This window comes from Schistocerca serialis, chromosome 2, assembly GCF_023864345.2.
Source record: "Schistocerca serialis cubense isolate TAMUIC-IGC-003099 chromosome 2, iqSchSeri2.2, whole genome shotgun sequence".
Taxonomy (NCBI): Eukaryota; Metazoa; Arthropoda; class Insecta; order Orthoptera; family Acrididae; genus Schistocerca; species Schistocerca serialis.
The window spans coordinates 1,086,338,042-1,086,355,179 of record NC_064639.1 but is presented as its reverse complement, the minus strand read 5'-3'; the positions used below and the strand labels follow the sequence as shown (position 1 = coordinate 1,086,355,179).

Sequence of the window (17,138 nt, the reverse complement as noted above, 5' to 3'; positions counted from 1 at the left end):
TGGTTTTTCCTAACAAGAATAAGATGATAAACTTAAGAATATGATATTAAAACTAACGCAGTGTGATATAAAAAAGTAAAACTGTATTTACTAAAAAATTGGGACTTGAATGTGTCCGTTATACTCATCCAGGGACTCGGAAAAATCATAGAAAATTAGGGACGACCTCTAGGAAATCGAGGCAGATGGCAGCCCTAGCTATGACCGATGCGTTTTGGTTTGTTTTCACAGAGTTAACTCGCGGCGTGCTGCATGTGTCACAACTCATTTGTATGCAACAGACCTGTCAGATGTGTGTGTACAGTCGCACCGTACGCCTCATGCAGCAGCAAAATTTGGGCTTCATGCACGGCACATCTTAAAATGGGACAGCCCTTCCCGTGACCTTTGGCACCCCAGTTTAATAGGATACTATTTCAGATTATTAATACCAACGGTTATAATCACTCCAATAGTTACTCACTCCTTTGCAAGTAGTTCGTTATAACGATCATCTGGCGGTTATTGACATTATATTCTCTTGTCTTACTTACAAATTAGTCTTTCACAGCTCGCTGAAAAATAGTGCTTCCAAACAACGCCAAAGAGAATAGAAATCTTGTTTATAAATTTGGAAGCGAATTAGCGTTAACAGATTCTTGGCTCGACGTCCACTTTTCTTCAGATCTAATTTTCTATTATTATTAATTGCATTTTTTTATGGTATCGTATTATTATTATAATTTAATAATGACTCAGTCAAAGTTGTGCAAAAAGGCAATCAAACTCTTTGGTGCTACACTACGTAACAACATTTACACACCGCGATGTAGTCAACGGGAGGGCATAGGAGAGCACCTGTACAACTACACTCCTGGAAATGGAAAAAAGAACACATTGACACCGGTGTGTCAGACCCACCATACTTGCTCCGGACACTGCGAGAGGGCTGTACAAGTAATGATCACACGCACAGCACAGCGGACACACTAGGAACCGCGGTGTTGGCCGTCGAATGGCGCTAGCTGCGCAGCATTTGTGCACCGCCGCCGTCAGTGTCAGCCAGTTTGCCGTGGCATACGGAGCTCCATCGCAGTCTTTAACACTGGTAGCATGCCGCGACAGCGTGGGCGTGAACCGTATGTGCAGTTGACGGACTTTGAGCGAGGGCGTATAGTGGGCATGTGGGAGGCCGGGTGGACGTACCGCCGAATTGCTCAACACGTGGGGCGTGAAGTCTCCACAGTACATCGATGTTGTCGCCAGTGGTCGGCGGAAGGTGCACGTGCCCGTCGACCTGGGACCGGACCGCAGCGACGCACGGATGCACGCCAAGACCGTAGGATCCTACGCAGTGCCGTAGGAGACCGCACCGCCACTTCCCAGCAAATTAGGGACACTGTTGCTCCTGGGGTATCGGCGAGGACCATTCGCAACCGTCTCCATGAAGCTGGGCTACGGTCCCGCACACCGTTAGGCCGTCTTCCGCTCACGCCCCAACATCGTGCAGCCCGCCTCCAGTGGTGTCGCGACAGGCGTGAATGGAGGGACGAATGGAGACGTTTCGTCTTCAGCGATGAGAGTCGCTTCTGCCTTGGTGCCAATGATGGTCGTATGCGTGTTTGGCGCCGTGCAGGTGAGCGCCACAATCAGGACTGCATACGACCGAGGCACACAGGGCCAACACCCGGCATCATGGTGTGGGGAGCGATCTCCTACACTGGCCGTACACCACTGGTGATCGTCGAGGGGACACTGAATAGTGCACGGTACATCCAAACCGTCATCGAACCCATCGTTCTACCATTCCTAGACCGGCAAGGGAACTTGCTGTTCCAACAGGACAATGCACGTCCGCATGTATCCCGTGCCACCCAACGTGCTCTAGAAGGTGTAAGTCAACTACCCTGGCCAGCAAGATCTCCGGATCTGTCCCCCATTGAGCATGTTTGGGACTGGATGAAGCGTCGTCTCACGCGGTCTGCACGTCCAGCACGAACGCTCGTCCTACTGAGGCGCCAGGTGGAAATGGCATGGCAAGCCGTTCCACAGGACTACATCCAGCATCTCTACGATCGTCTCCATGGGAGAATAGCAGCCTGCATTGCTGCGAAAGGTGGATATACACTGTACTAGTGCCGACATTGTGCATGCTCTGTTGCCTGTGTCTATGTGCCTGTGGTTCTGTCAGTGTGATCATGTGATGTATCTGACCCCAGGAATGTGTCAATAAAGTTTCCCCTTCCTAGGACAATGAATTCACGGTGTTCTTATTTCAATTTCCAGGAGTGTATTACTCAAGGGGGCCCGGGTTCGATTCCTGGCAGGGGACTGGGTGTTGTGTATCCTTCATTATCATTTTCATCATCATTGACACCCCGCCGGGGGTATCCTGGCCAATAAATGCGATACGATCATTTCATTTCATTTTTGTACAACACCACCTACCGCCCCTCCCCCCACCCCGCCGGCCAGAAAAAACTGATCTTTGCAAACTGAACTCACAACCTGCTCCACCAAACAAGCAGATGTATCAGTTCAGTTTCATTTTGAAGAAGCCTGAACAGGTAATAGGTACTGACTAGCGGCAGGAGTACGCAGACCTTTTTGTTCTGATATCTCTGAACCATTTCGAAGTTCAACAGAAAGTACCGTATGGCTCAGGGTTCTGAAAGTTTCTAGTGGCTTTGTTATCTTCTATTCGGGATTTTTTTTTCTCACCCATTCCAAAGCTGCTAAAATATGTACATTTATAGGAAACATTCATGACTAGCTGACAAAGGTCTTTATTTTGCCTATTTTCCCTCATGACTAGCTGATAAACGCTGCATTGCCCAGGTCTTTAACTTGCCAATTTTCTGTCAGAGACGGTAACAAAAAATTAGCTGTGTTTGTACTTTAACATCGAAAACATCTCACTTCTACGCATTCGTGAAAGCACCTTTGGAAGTAAGAAACAATCGTGCAAAGAAAGGTGCATAACGTACAAGCGTTGAGTCAAATGAAAACCTTGAATTTGTAATAACAAATCGAAATTTCTCGCCGTTATCCTGTAAGTTGGTGAGCGTGCTACAAACAGCTTGCAGAATGGCCTGTAGGTGGCAGCATAGTGCAGATCACACATACCGTCGCAGTATCAATATAAAGATGGCCGCCCCACTTGCGACTTGCACCAGGGAAGAACAGCGTTCTGTTACTCGATTTTTGCGTAGTGAAGGTGTGAAATCTATTGAAATTCATTGACGAATGAAGGTTCAGTACGGTGATGCATGTTTGTCACAGCAGTAAGTCTACAAATGGAGTAGGAAGTTCGTAAATGGTGTGACTTCAGTGGAAGATGCTCCTCGTCCAGGTCAGGCACAACGAGTTGTGACTCCACAGAATATTGCAGCAGTTGAAGCCATAGTGGAGGAAAACCGCCGAGTGACACTGAATGACATTGCAGCATGTTTACAGATCAGTCATGGGTCAGCACGCCACATTGTGCATGATGTGCTCCAGTTTCACAAAGTGTCTGCAAGATGGTTGCCACGGCAGCTGACTCCTGAAATGAGAGAACGACATGTTGATGCTTGTGAAGAAATTCTTCGGCGCTTTGAACGAGAAGGTGATGGCTTCCTTGGAAGAATCGTTACTGTGGATGAAACCTGGGTTCACTTCCAAAAACCGGAAACGAAGAGAGCGAGCAAGGAATGGCGCCATTCCTCATCACCAAAACCAAAGAAGTTTCGAGTACAACCATCAGCAGGGAAGGTTATGCTGACTCTCTTTTGGGGCGAAAAAGGGGTCATTTTGGAGCATTACATGCCTAGAGGGTCCAAATCAAAACGACGTGGATTGCTGTCAGCAGGTGTCCTTTTGCAACATGACAATGGAGGCCCCACACTGCCTGCACAATAGTTGCAACAATCACAGACCTGCATTTTGATTGTCTTCCTCATCTACCATACTCACCAGACCTTGCCCCAAGTGATTTCCATATGTTTGGACCACTCAAAGACGCAATGGGAGGAAAGAAGTTCCGTTCTGATGAAGAGGTAGCCATGCGGTGCATGAATGGTATCGCGGATTACCAAAAGAACTTTTTTCTAAAGGAATTTATGCACTTTGTAAGTGCTGGAGGACTTGCATTGAGCGTGGGGGAGATTATGTTCAAAAGTGATACAGCTTTGTACCACTTCTGCACAATAAATAATATTTAAAAAATATTTAAGGATTTCGTTTGACCCACCCTCGTATAAACATATAAGTACAGAATCCAAATTCAGAAACACAATCTGCAAAATACAAATTCTCTGTAATGTTTCTCTAACTCCAAACTTGTTTGTAAATAATATTTCTAGTTAGCTGTCCAGGAGCTACGATGAATAAATTCTTGGGTGAGCCTACCCTTCAGCAAGCGATATAAATCTGTTCATGAGAAATACATGGAGATGTCAAATCCACCCTGCACTATTTAATAGATTTCCCCTTTGACTTGCTAACTGTAACTGCTCCAAGTCTCACTGGAAACTGCAGTCTCATGAAGTGAATAGGGCGCAGCTCCTTCGCATGTCTACAACAGGATCTTGTAAACCATTCTATGGCAACGTATCCATAGCTTTATAGACGGCTATGTTTTCGCCTACAGCCGTTTGTGCTATGCAGTTAGAAGCTGTGAAAAGCACTGCCAGCTGTCAGGGATTTCCTTAAGTTGCCTTGACTGTAGGAGTGTCTTAGCAGTAAATAATAAATGTATAAAAACTTTGTGCATGATGCGGCAATTTTTCACGCTTCTCAGTTTTTATGGCGACATATCTCTTGAATTGTGTGCCGTCCAGTGATATATTTTTGTAGGCACTTTCAGCGGCATATGCGAATACTGTCTCCGAAATACGTTGCGAATGGTATTTGTGGTAAAGAAATAATAAATTTAAATGTTATGCATGCTGCGGCAGTTTTTCACGCATCTCAGTGTCTATTACATTGTATCTCCTGATCTATGTGTCATACAATGATATAGTTTTGTAGGTACATTCAACAGCATTTGTGGATAGTATCTGCAAAATGTGTTGCGAACTGAGCTAGTAGCAAAGAAGTAATAAATTGAATCCTTTCAGACCCTCTGGTTACAGTTGTGTACATTAATGTTTGTTGTGTATTAGCTGCAACAGAAATATTTGTACTCAATGGAAACCTCATGTACACATTTGTGAATGTTCTAATATTTTCACCATGCACAAGTGCTGCCTTCTGTTGAACATAATTATTAAAATATCAACAAGTGCATGTAGCAATACGCAGCTGCTTGTGGGCGCCAGAATCAACGGAAGTGTTTGATTAGTTATATTGCCCTGCATAATTGAATATTATTATTTTTATTTTGCATGATAATTATTGAATGATCAGTTTATGTATTACAACCGTGAGTATTTCAAAATTAATTACTTTGGTCCATCAGCTGAGAGTATTAGAACATAAGGAAAATGTTTCTTCCTCCAGACCTCAAAGGGTTAAACGTAGCGCACACTGCGGCAGGTCTTCACACATCTCAACGTCTATGACGCGCCATATCTCCTGAAATATATGTGTGGTGCCATGGTATATAATATTGTAGGTGCATTTAGCGGCTTATGTGGATACTGTCTGAGAAATTTCTTGCGAATAGAGTTAGCAGTACTAATAAATTTAAACCTCATCCACAATGCGACAGTTTTTCACGCATGTCATTATTTATGACGTCATATCTCCTGACCTGTGATAGGTAGGTGGTTCGTATCCAACAGCAGTTGTTACCTGACAGTGAGGGATAAGTGTACTAAGGTTGGCCGTAATTGGTGCGGTGTTAAGGAGGAGATATGGAACATAAGCACATACCTACATTAATTTTTATAATGTGTATGGATTTAAATAAAGAGAGGCAGAACAATACACATGCAGATATTGCATAAAATACCTATGTAAATATCTGCAGTTGATAAATTCTGCCAACACATCATACTAATCTTGAAAAAATACGTTAACTGGCGCAGGGTTTCATTATTTAAATAATAAAATGACACAGCTGCAGACTTTCGAAATAACGTCGATTGTGATGGATGCAATTAAGAAAATACTCGCCTGTAACTGAATATTACCTCTCTAAAATCAAAATAATTTGTACAATTCACAGTTAAGTACATTGTAAGTAGTAGGTAACTGTTCTTAAGTGGAGGCATTAGTATGTCTGGTGATTAAAAACACAGTTTTCTTTTTTCTATTTTTTGAGTTTTATTTTCTAAGAAACTGTCTTCATTTCCTCCATCCAAATCCCTTCCATGAAACTACAAGACTTGTCCCTTTCTCCTCTCTTCTACTGGGCATGATCTTATTTACATCCTGGATGTTACCCGTAGCTACACTCGCATGTCAGTATTTTTGTTTTCATAAGTGATGGTAAGTAAGTAAGCTACTGTACTTGCAATAACATCAGCTCCCCTCGTGTCTGGCTGTTCAAGTAAGCATAGTTCCTGACGCTGTCGCCAACCGTCCCGAGCCTGAGCTGTCTCAACGCACGGTGCATCGCCGTGCGCAGTATGCTGCTAAGGGTAATTTCCAAGAATGATCGCCTCTAAATCATATCTCATACCCGCAGAAATCCCTCCCACGCATATCTGAAGTAACTCTAAAGTCCCTTCGTTTCCACAGACAGAACACGTAACATGGACTAAAATAAAAGTACCAGCTTATGCCAGCCTAAAGATATCTCCATGTTGACACTTGTTACAAAAAGAATTTTTATTCGAATCTCACGATAAGGAAAACGGTTTCCGGCCTACTGCGGCGACCACAGCCTTTACGAAACACGTTAAATGAATTCGCAATTGCGAATAAGGCTTATCAACCTGAAGGAAATATTACAATGCCTTTTTAGAGATAATCATATTAGAGGTGACATAACATTTCCTTCCGTGGTCAGTCCACCCTGGCATCTGAAACACTTTCTCATTTTCCAAGCGCACAAGATGCATAATATTACAGTCCAGAGTGAACTGAAGAAATAAATCAACTGGTCTCGGTATTTTTTCACGGGAGAGTAAATTCCATCGCCATTCAGTGTAAAAGATACGAAACTGCGCAACGTTACTTCTCTTTTCATGTTGTTCCATGAACAAGGTTTCATTTTGACGTTACACGGTAACAAGTGTTATTTCGGACGTCAACCGGATGTATGGTCGGTTTCCTGTACAGTGTGATCAAGAAGGCGCGCAAGTCAAAAGCAATCAAGCATAGATACATGTGATTTTCATATGTGTTTTATTTTATAGCTTCACACGCATTGCTTATATAATACTAGTTTGCTCAAAATGGTTGGCCTCTGCTGTAATGCGTGCATGAACTAGTTTTACCTTGAGGACACAAACGTTGTTAATTTCCGTTATAATGTTAAATCTTTAGTTCCGCGAGAATGGTCAGCCTGATTCATAAACTCTTCCTTCAAGACTGCCCCACAGGAAGACGTCAGAAAACGTTAAATTGAGAGAACATGGGGACCATAATAATACTATAGAAATTATTTGATCACCATAAAAGTCGCTTAAGAAATAAACTGCTTCATCAGATGTGTGACAAGTGGCACATCTTGGTGCAACTAACAATAACAACTTTCATCTTCATTAAGAAACGAAATAAACGTTTTAATGATGTGCTGGTAGAACATATTTCTGCGTATTCTCAAGATTTATTTTTTGCGATTACCCTGTAACCTCAGAAAGAGACTAAAGTGCAAGGGAGACAGAGAAACACACGTGCAAACATCACACAATAAAAATGTAAATATTTTTCACTTGATAATGAGAATAAATTCTAGATGCTTGTCAGGGTACGCAAGGAATACGTAACTGGTACAGTGTTTCATTACTTAAATCACAAGACTGTTCACTATAGTTTCAAAGCAAATATGGCTCTCCATTCGACGACACTATAAGTCCCACAACACTCCAATTTTCTGACAACGGAGGGTATTTTCTTGAAACATAGGTTGATTTTCGGTCGACTAAATTTTTGTGTTTTAACTACTCAAGTAAGCACGAAGACCTTGCCTAATCAGTGAGGGAAACACGGTCCAGTTCTGCGATTCCATGGATGTCAACAAGTCAAATCAAATGGTTCTAAGCACTATGGGACTTAACATCTGAGGTCATCAGTCCCCTAGACGTAGAACTACTTAAAGCTAACTAACCTAAGGACATCACACACATCCACGCCCGAGGCAGGATTCGAACCTGTGACCGTAGCAGCAGCGCGGTTCCGGACTGAAGCGCCTAGAACCGCTCGGCTACCGTGGCCGGCTGTCAACAAGTGACGAAACCATATACAGTACGCTAGACACTTTGCTTCACCCGGCGCATTCAATTTCTGCACGTTATGAAAAAGATACGTATGCAATTTTGACTTCTGCATCTATTTCTGAGCACTACCGTATAGAATCTAAGATTGGGCAGTTAGTCTCTGCGAACTTTCTGAAGGTGAACACAGCGTTATACCCCTCACCTGAGCCAGTCCCATCGCCAGAGTCCCTCAAATGGCTGGTGCCCGGTTTACTTCTTACCAGCAACTGATCAGCATTCCCGGAAGCTTGCGATTCGTCTTCTTATTGTTGAATTGTTCAACACTGCACATCTGGGTATATTCCACGAAATGCTACACCAACAAGTGCATAGTTACGACTGCAACGTATTGTTGAGAGTTCATTGCTTTAGGGAAAACGACATGTTTATCAACTTCGTTTCTAGTCGGTAATACTTGCGCTGCTATCGTTTGGTGGCTGATCGAACGAATGTAGTGCAACTCCGATTTAAAGACATATTAATTTTCATGTGGGCTACTCTTCGATTGTACTGTAGTTGTCGACTGCGGTCATCTTTATTCCAGTAAAGCAGCTGCTCCATACTTCATCGACGACCTGTCTGTCATACGCCCTCCTTTCTAATCTGTCTCTTGTAATCCTTTCTTTCCACCCGCCCATCAGCAAGAAGTTAAATCAGCAACTCATGTCGAAAATTTTCCCCCGCACGCCTTCTATATTTCCGATTTATTTTATTCTCGTTGAGTCGTTGCAGAACTTAATTCTTCAGTCAATCAGTCCATCTTATCTTCAACGTTCACCTGAAACACTACATTCTAATGGATTTTAATCGTTTTATTGTCCGCCCCCGGTAGCTGAGTGGTTTGGCCGGCACGGTAGCTCAGCGTGTTCGGTCAGAGGGTTAGCAGCCCTCTGTAGTAAAAGAACTGAGGTAATCGATCAACAACGGATGTCTTACGACGTCCGCCCCGAGCAGATGCAACGAACTAAAGCGAACAAAATGAGATTTTTAAGAAAAAAAAAGTGGTCAGCTCGACGGACTGTCAATCCTAAGGGCCCGGGTTCGATTCCCGGTTGGGTCGGAGATTTTTTTCGGTCAGGGACTGGGTGTTGTGTTGTCCTAATCATCATCATTACATCCCCATCGACGCGCAAGTTGCCGAAGTGGCGTCAAATCCAAAGACTTGCACCAGGCGAGCGGTCTACCCGACGGGAGGCCCTCGTCATACGCCATTATTTATTATTATCATCGTTTTATTTCTGTTCATTCCTATTTTCCAAGTTTCGTACGGATGCACATATCTGCTACAATCACAATTTTCCATAAATGTTTTGCTGCTTTCAAGATAGGCTATTTATTTTTGGACGTAAGCATCTTGTTCCTTTTGTAAAAAACCTTTTTAGCTTATACAGTCCTGTAAATTATCGCAGTTAAATTTACTAACGATGGAACTGAACGAATGGGTAAGAAAACTGCATTATTTCATGCTACCAACCATATCCAGCAAAGACCTATGTTAGCGAACATTAGTAACAATGCAGGTATTTCAGGCGAAACCGATTGCGCTGTTCGGTTTTGTGGATAACGTGCAGTAAATAACAAAAATGGCATTATTAAGGGTCTTTCCACCGACACTAACGTGCTGATGGCGGAAAGTGATAACTTACTTGCTGAAGCCGTTCAACGGTCGCAAACAACTGAGACCCACTGGTCTCGCAGGTGTGGGGCAATGTGACCGTCTTGCAGCCTCGACGAACAGTACTCGTACGGACCCTTATCTCTCCCACCACTATCGTTGTAAATCTGCAGCAAATATTGTAAATATTCCGATAGTGATCCGGACAGTCCGTGAATGAAGGAGCATTAGATCTGAACTCCGATTCATTCATAAACGTGTTTTTCTCTGTCTGTTGCATAACCACTGAGAATAACACACAGCAACAAGATTTTCAGCCTTGGCTACTGTTATCTCTTCAATTGTTTAACGACGGATTTGCCACCCACTCCGCTCATTCTACTGACGCAGGTTAGCATTAAGCATCAAACCACACAGCTGAATGAATTTTAAAAGCGTAAATTTTCAAACACGCAGAATAACTTATGTGTGTCGTGTAGTACGGGAGAGACGGCAAGTTGCAGGGGAATGGCAACAGAAAATGAAATTGATTCCTTCTGACCAGTAATTTCTGGATAACCCCAACAACACAGGTACATCCTGTTTGTCCGTAAAAATCGAACCATATCTATTTTTTTCTAGACATATACGGTTCACGTTTGTTACGTTTCAGAACCAACAATGTGAAGACTAAACGAATACACAAAATGTCGAACTGAAGAAACTTATAATCACATCATGTTCGAAAACACTGAATACTATATTTGGCAGGGTATTCGCTCCTTTCTGTGAACAAAATTAAAAATATATCAGTTTCCTTTTTTTTAAGATTCAAGGTACGCAACCTTTCGAAAAGGATAAATAAACGACATAAATTTAACGACTTGCGTCCATTTATGATTATTTTTATCTAGATCCCTAGAAAAACGATTACATTAAATGCATCACAATGCACACAAGTATTCGATTTAGACATCAGGCAACAAATTGACAAGGCGAAACACAAGGCCATACTGTCCTGCACTAGAAAGACGGCCCTATTTCTAATAGTGGCACATAAATCTCTTACTTTGGACTTTTTGTGGCTAGTCTGGGCTTATGTTTCACGCCGTCAACGTATTGCCTAATGTACTTTCCTGCATTCTGTAATTCTGATGTAGTTAATTTATGACTTTGATTTAGATACAAATGATCGTAATTGGATGCATGTCCTGTATTTAACGTCATTTCTTTATACCTGCGGACAGTGCGTAATTCGACCGAAACAGTTGTAATAAAGAGATATACAGCCGCTGTGTCGCATCATGATTTTTCGAAAATATTTTCAAACTGTAAAATATCGCGCCCTCAATATAATTTTTCCTCGGCTCCGCTGTGCTTACGTAGTGTCAGACTAAAATAATATTTCCATAATCAGATCTTAAAGTGAACTGCTGTAGAATAAGAATATTTTTTTTCTTCTGTCCTACACGTTACGTTCGTTAATTTTTTCCCTCAGGCTGGAATAATAATTTGTTTAATAGGACACACAAATTCCCTTTTAAAGCATATGCTTATTAGTGTTGGTTTCTTCCCTCTTAAATAAAATTATACTTTAAAATCATTCAATGTATTTCTTTCACTAAAACAGCTGTGTATGTTGTATTTTAAGCAGATAGAATGATACTACCGGAACAAAAAAGTTGCTGAATTTGAACTTCTTCTTTATTCAACACCTCAAAAATACGAAGTTGGAAACGTTTCTACAATGCGGCTCGTGGGTTGCCAACCTCTTCGCTAAGGAACGTTTGAGGGATTGTCGGGAGCAGTGTTGTTAAAATTAGTTGACATTGTCAGGTAACTTGTTTACGCATGTAGAGGGGATATGCCGAAAGAACGTTGTACGTAGCGTAAAAATCCTTGTCAGTTTACAATGTTCTCTCTTTTTGTTCAGTCGGCTTGCGTAATAAAATGTGCTCTGTAGATCAATAAACAACTAACGCTTTGCAACTGTTGCAATTTTCTTATTTCTCTCGTTACTAAAGGAAAGTAGTATGCGTTAAGAGCGCCTGGCGTCGGAGGTGTATTAGTACCAACAGAGAGCATTCAGTGTATTCCCTTACGTTGACGTCTCTCTCGGACATTCTAGCATCGAATATCCTGTTGTCTTGCAACTGACCAACTGTTTTCTAGTAACGGTCTCTTGTTGGCAGAATGGACAGAGTTTGGAAGATAAAAAATTGATAAAATTCGTTAACAGATCCAGATCAACCACGTGATATTGAACGGTTAAAATCATCCGAAATGTTTAATGTAAAATTATTCCTGATTGTAATCAGTAACATCGCTCAGTTTGAAATTCCAGTACAGCAGGAACATACTTGGAAAAATTTTGTAAAAAAAAAAGAATATCGCAAAGAAATTCTCAGCGTAAGAAATAGACATTGGCTCAATATGTACACTGTGCATCACAATTAAAGAAGCCAATTTTTGAAACACCATAATTGTCACTTATTGCCACGTAGACGTTCGAAATTTGACTCAAAGGCGTCCACAACCTTCCTTTGTTTCGGTGCAACAGCGTGATGGGCTGCAATACCACGCTCGGCCCGGCGACGTTTGGTACAAAAAGGTGTGAACACATACGAAAAAAAAAAAAAAGTCCAGAGCTGCGAAGTTCGTATGATGTCAAAGATGGTTAGTGATGTCACATTGGCAGCAAATTTCACATCAGCTCAGCCCAAGGCCACCGTGGACGTATCACGCGATGGGAATGTGGTCCCACCCTCTCTTACCCATATTTCACCCTTTCTTTTGATGCCTCTGCGATGATGGTCAGAACCGCAACACCCAGCGCTGAAACCACGCTGCTTTCTTATGGGTGACTGAGGAAAACATTTCAGACACATTGCCGCCCACAGTCGATACGAAAAGAACTTATGGAGTATCATAAAGGGCGCCAATGGAACAATCCCTTTCGTTGGGAGTTGATTCCCACACATTTCGCAGTCGTAAACGACAGTTCGCAGTGCGATGAGCCACAAAACGATGTTGTTGACAAATTATGCAGCTGCTGAAACCCCTGCCCCCCCCCCCTTCCCCCTCCCCGCCCGAAGGATTCAACCCTTCTCTAAGGACATTGAGGGACTCATCGAAGCAGTGCAGAGTGACAGCCACTTTTGCTGTGGCATTCAGAGTGGATCAGCCAGGGACGTTTGAAACCCAATCGACAGAATGTGAACGTGATCCTAAGCAGAGAAGCGTTTTTATGCATTTTCATTCTTTCTTTTTCGCGCCCTCCTGTAGATGACAAGGGGATGTGCGACATTGACGCATGCGTGAATAAGACGGCAAGAGTCTCTGTAAGACTATAGGGTTCAGCAACTCCCCCGATGCCACCCACCAATCTTTGTTGATCAGTTGTATCTGTACAGAGACAACTCTTGATGGAGTTGCAGGCGCCCGCAAGCACGCTACACTAACCCCTGGTAGTGGGCATACGGAATCGGAGGGATGCCTATTCAAAAGGTTTCAAGAACTGGTATTAAGACAGGAATCAGTACGGATGCAACAGTATTCGCTACCTAAAATGTTCCAAAACTCCGCTCATAAAAACTGAATTTTTCCGGTGCTCGTGCCTCAGGTTCTATTGGTGATAGAAAGGTTTGCTCAAGTGTTTTGGATGGCCCTCGGTTTAGGGACCATTTGTATAACCAATGGACGCATCGTCTTACTCAAACACACAGTGGAGAGTCAAAGTTTGAATATTACACACTTTCTCCATCCTAGGCAAATGGAGCAAATCGGTTGGTTCTTTTTGCAGTCTATGTGATGCACGGTCGCCTTAAGGGGCGAGCTGGTGGAGGCACCATTTAGATCACGAGTGGCTCTGGGAAAACCCTAAAAACATCGTTTTCGGGTACCAAAACCGAGTCGTGGATTCCAAGCAAATGTCCGAACTTTCTGCGGTATATTCCTAAGATCCCGGCCTCTAACCACTTTGAAAATGCTCTTTATTTCTTTATCCGTTTTCGAGATACAGAAGTTCAAAGTTACCCTACTTCTACACAAAAAATACGCACGTAATATCCGTTGTGAGGTGAGAATGCAGTTTATAAAGCGACGTAGCGTGGAGAAATGTGCTGTAAATTTTTTCCATTACCATCAGAAACTACTACAAACAGCATACTGAACGCATTATTGTGGCCAAGATAGACACGAAGCCCATGCCTACTACAGTAGTACAAGTTTATATGCCAACTAGCTCTGCAGATGATGAAGACATGGATGAAATGTATGATGAGATAAAATAAATTATTCAGGTAGTGAAGGGAGACGAAAATTTAATAGTCATGGATGACTGGAATTCGAGAGCAGGAAAAGGGAGAGAAGGAAATATAGTAGGTTAATATGGATTGGGGCTAAGAAATGAAAGAGGAAGCCGCCTGGTAGAATATTGCACAGAGCATAACTTAATCATAGCTAACACTTGATTCAAGAATCATAAAAGAAGGTTGTATATATGGAAGAATCCTGGAGATACTAGAAGGTATCAGATAGAATTTTATAATGGTAAGACAGAGATTTAGGAACCAGGTTTTAAATTGTAAGACATTTCCAGGGGCAGATGTGGACTCGGACCACAATCTATTGGTTATGAACTGTAGACTAAAACTGAAGAAACTGCAAAAAGATGGGAATTTAAGGAGATGGGACCTGGATGAACTGAAAGAACCAGAGGTTGTAGAGAGTTTCAGGGAGAGCATAAGGGAACAATTGACAGGAATGGGGGAAAGAAATACAGTATAAGAAGAATGGGTAGCTCTGAGGGATGAAGTAGTGAAGGCAGCAGAGGATCAAGTAGGTAAAAAGACGAGGGCTAGTAGGAACCCTTGGATAACAGAAGAAATATTGAATTTAATTGATGAAAGGAGAAAATATAAAAATGCAGTAAATGAAGCAGGCAAAAAGGAATACAAACGTCTCAAAAATGAGATTGACAGGAAGTGCAAAATGGCTAAGCAGGAATGGCTAGAGGACAAATGTAAGGATGTAGAAGCTTATCTCACTAGGGGTAAGATAAATACTGCGTATAGGAAAATTAAAGAGACCTTTGGAGAAAAGAGAGCTACTTGTATGAATATCAAGAACTCTGATGGAAAGTCAGTTCTAAGCAAAGAAGGGAAAGCAGAAAGGTGGAAGGAGTATATAGAGGGTCTATACAAGGGCGATGTATTTGAGGACAATATTATGGAAATGGAAGAGGATGTAGATGAAGATGAAATGGGAGATACGATAATGCGTGAGGAGTTTGACAGAGCACTGAAAGTCCTGATTCGAAACAAGGCCCCGGTAGTAGACAACATTCCATTAGAACTACTGACAGCCTTGGGCGAGCCAGTCCTGATAAAACTCTAGCATCTGGTCAGCAATATGTATAAGACAGGCGAAATACCCTCAGACTTCAAGAAGACTATAATAATTCCAATCCCAAAGAAAGCAGGTGTTGACAGATGTGAAAATTACCGAACTATCAGTTTAATAAGTCACAGCTGCAAAATACTAACACGAATTCTTTACAGACGAATGGAAAAACTGGTAGAAGCCGATCTCGGGGAAGATCAGTTTGGATTCCATAGAAATGTTGGAACACGTGAGGTAATACTGACCTTCCCACTACCTTCCTACCGGTTGGTAGGACATGTTCTGAGGCATCAAGGGATCATAAATTTAGCATTGGAGGGCAGCGTGGAGGGTAAAAATCGTAGAAGGAGGCCAAGAGATGAATACACTAAGCAGATTCAGAAGGATGTAGGTTGCAGTAAGTACTGGGAGATGAAGAAGCTTGCACAGGATAGGGTAGCATGGAGAGCTGCATCAAACCAGTCTCAGGGCTGAAGACCACAACAACAACAACAACATCATCAGAAGGGCTCTGGGAACCCAACATTTTAGTACTGAAGCACATCCAAAATTTTTGTGCACATAAAATTCGGTCTGCGGTGTGAAATTAGTTTCACGTTATTTCAATTTCACATAAGTAAACTATCACATCTTTACTGATCCATACAGCTCTTTTCATATGAGTGACATGTCCTGCTGTAGCAGGGAAAAGGGAACCATCGGAAAATGCTCCTGTCTCAGCACCAAAGAGGCGAATATGCTTCTATTTAAAAGAGACTCTTACTGTAAAGTGGGGTACCTGCTGCCTCATTCTATCTTTCTGAGCACCTCCAAAAATTTTCGTGAGAATTTTGGCGAGCAAACATATTCGCGCTTTTTTATGCTGAGAGAGAAGGAGACTGTGCAGTGTACAAAGCGACGGAAAAGTAGTAAATACTAGAAGTAAGTAGACACTGATTGTGGTATAGAAAGAGTGAAGGAGACGACCATTGTCCGTGGAACGTAGTTGATAGTGACAGAAAAGTGCTAGGAAAAGAGTGAAAGAGACAGTACTAGTGGTATTGGAACAGAGACGGAGAAAGTGTAAATGGGTGAGAGCCAGTAATAGTGAGAGAGAGAGTCTATGACAATGACAACGATGAAGAGAGAGATAGTGACAGTGAGAAGAGACAGCAGCAGTAGGAAGGAATGAATGAGAAAATAGCAGTAAGCGAGAGCAAGGGGGAGATAAGAAGCACAAGCACTACGTCAGTACGTAGGAGACTGTGGCTGTGAGACAAGAGAAAGAGACAGTCAGAGAGACACAAAAAGATAATGACAGTGAGTTGGGCTGAATGAGTGAGTGACGAAGGGCAAGTGGGAGTGGATGGATGTGAACGAGTGATAGTGATGGAGTAGTAGATGTGAGCGACGTGTAAGAGTTAGAGGGATTTGTGGGAGTGACATGTGAGTTGCATTTTAAAAGGACTGCGAATATGTTCGCGTGCCAAACTCCTTGGGAAAATTTTTAAAGGTGCTGAGGAAGGTAAAAGGAGGCAGCTGGTACTCCACTTTTCAGTCAGAGTCTTTTAAATAGGACCAATGTGCTCCGATGGCAGCATTTTTCCTCTGGCCTAGGAATATACTACAGCCCTCTACATATCGCTCCCTTAGTGACTCCAAAAACAAGATTACACTAATTACAACGCGCTCAGAAGTTAATATTTCTGTGTTCCATGTGAATAGAATAGGGAGAAACCCTAACACGTAATGCAATGGGCAGTACCCTCTGTTATGCACTTCACAATGGTTTGTAGAGTATAGATGTAGACGCAGCAGCTAAGTAGATTCGATGC

At 42.4% G+C, this 17,138-nt stretch overlaps 1 protein-coding gene across 1 annotated transcript in view; it reads right to left on the bottom strand.

Moving 5' to 3' along the window:
* LOC126456702 (sodium-independent sulfate anion transporter) overlaps nt 1–10,025 on the bottom strand; it is a 115,155-nt gene extending 105,130 nt beyond the window's left edge. Inside the window, exon 1 of the mRNA XM_050092438.1 lies at nt 9,974–10,025. Coding sequence (XP_049948395.1) covers nt 9,974 — 1 coding nt within the window. The 5' untranslated portion in view covers nt 9,975–10,025. The remainder of the gene's footprint in view (nt 1–9,973) is intronic.
* Nucleotides 10,026–17,138: the final 7,113 nt, after the last annotated feature.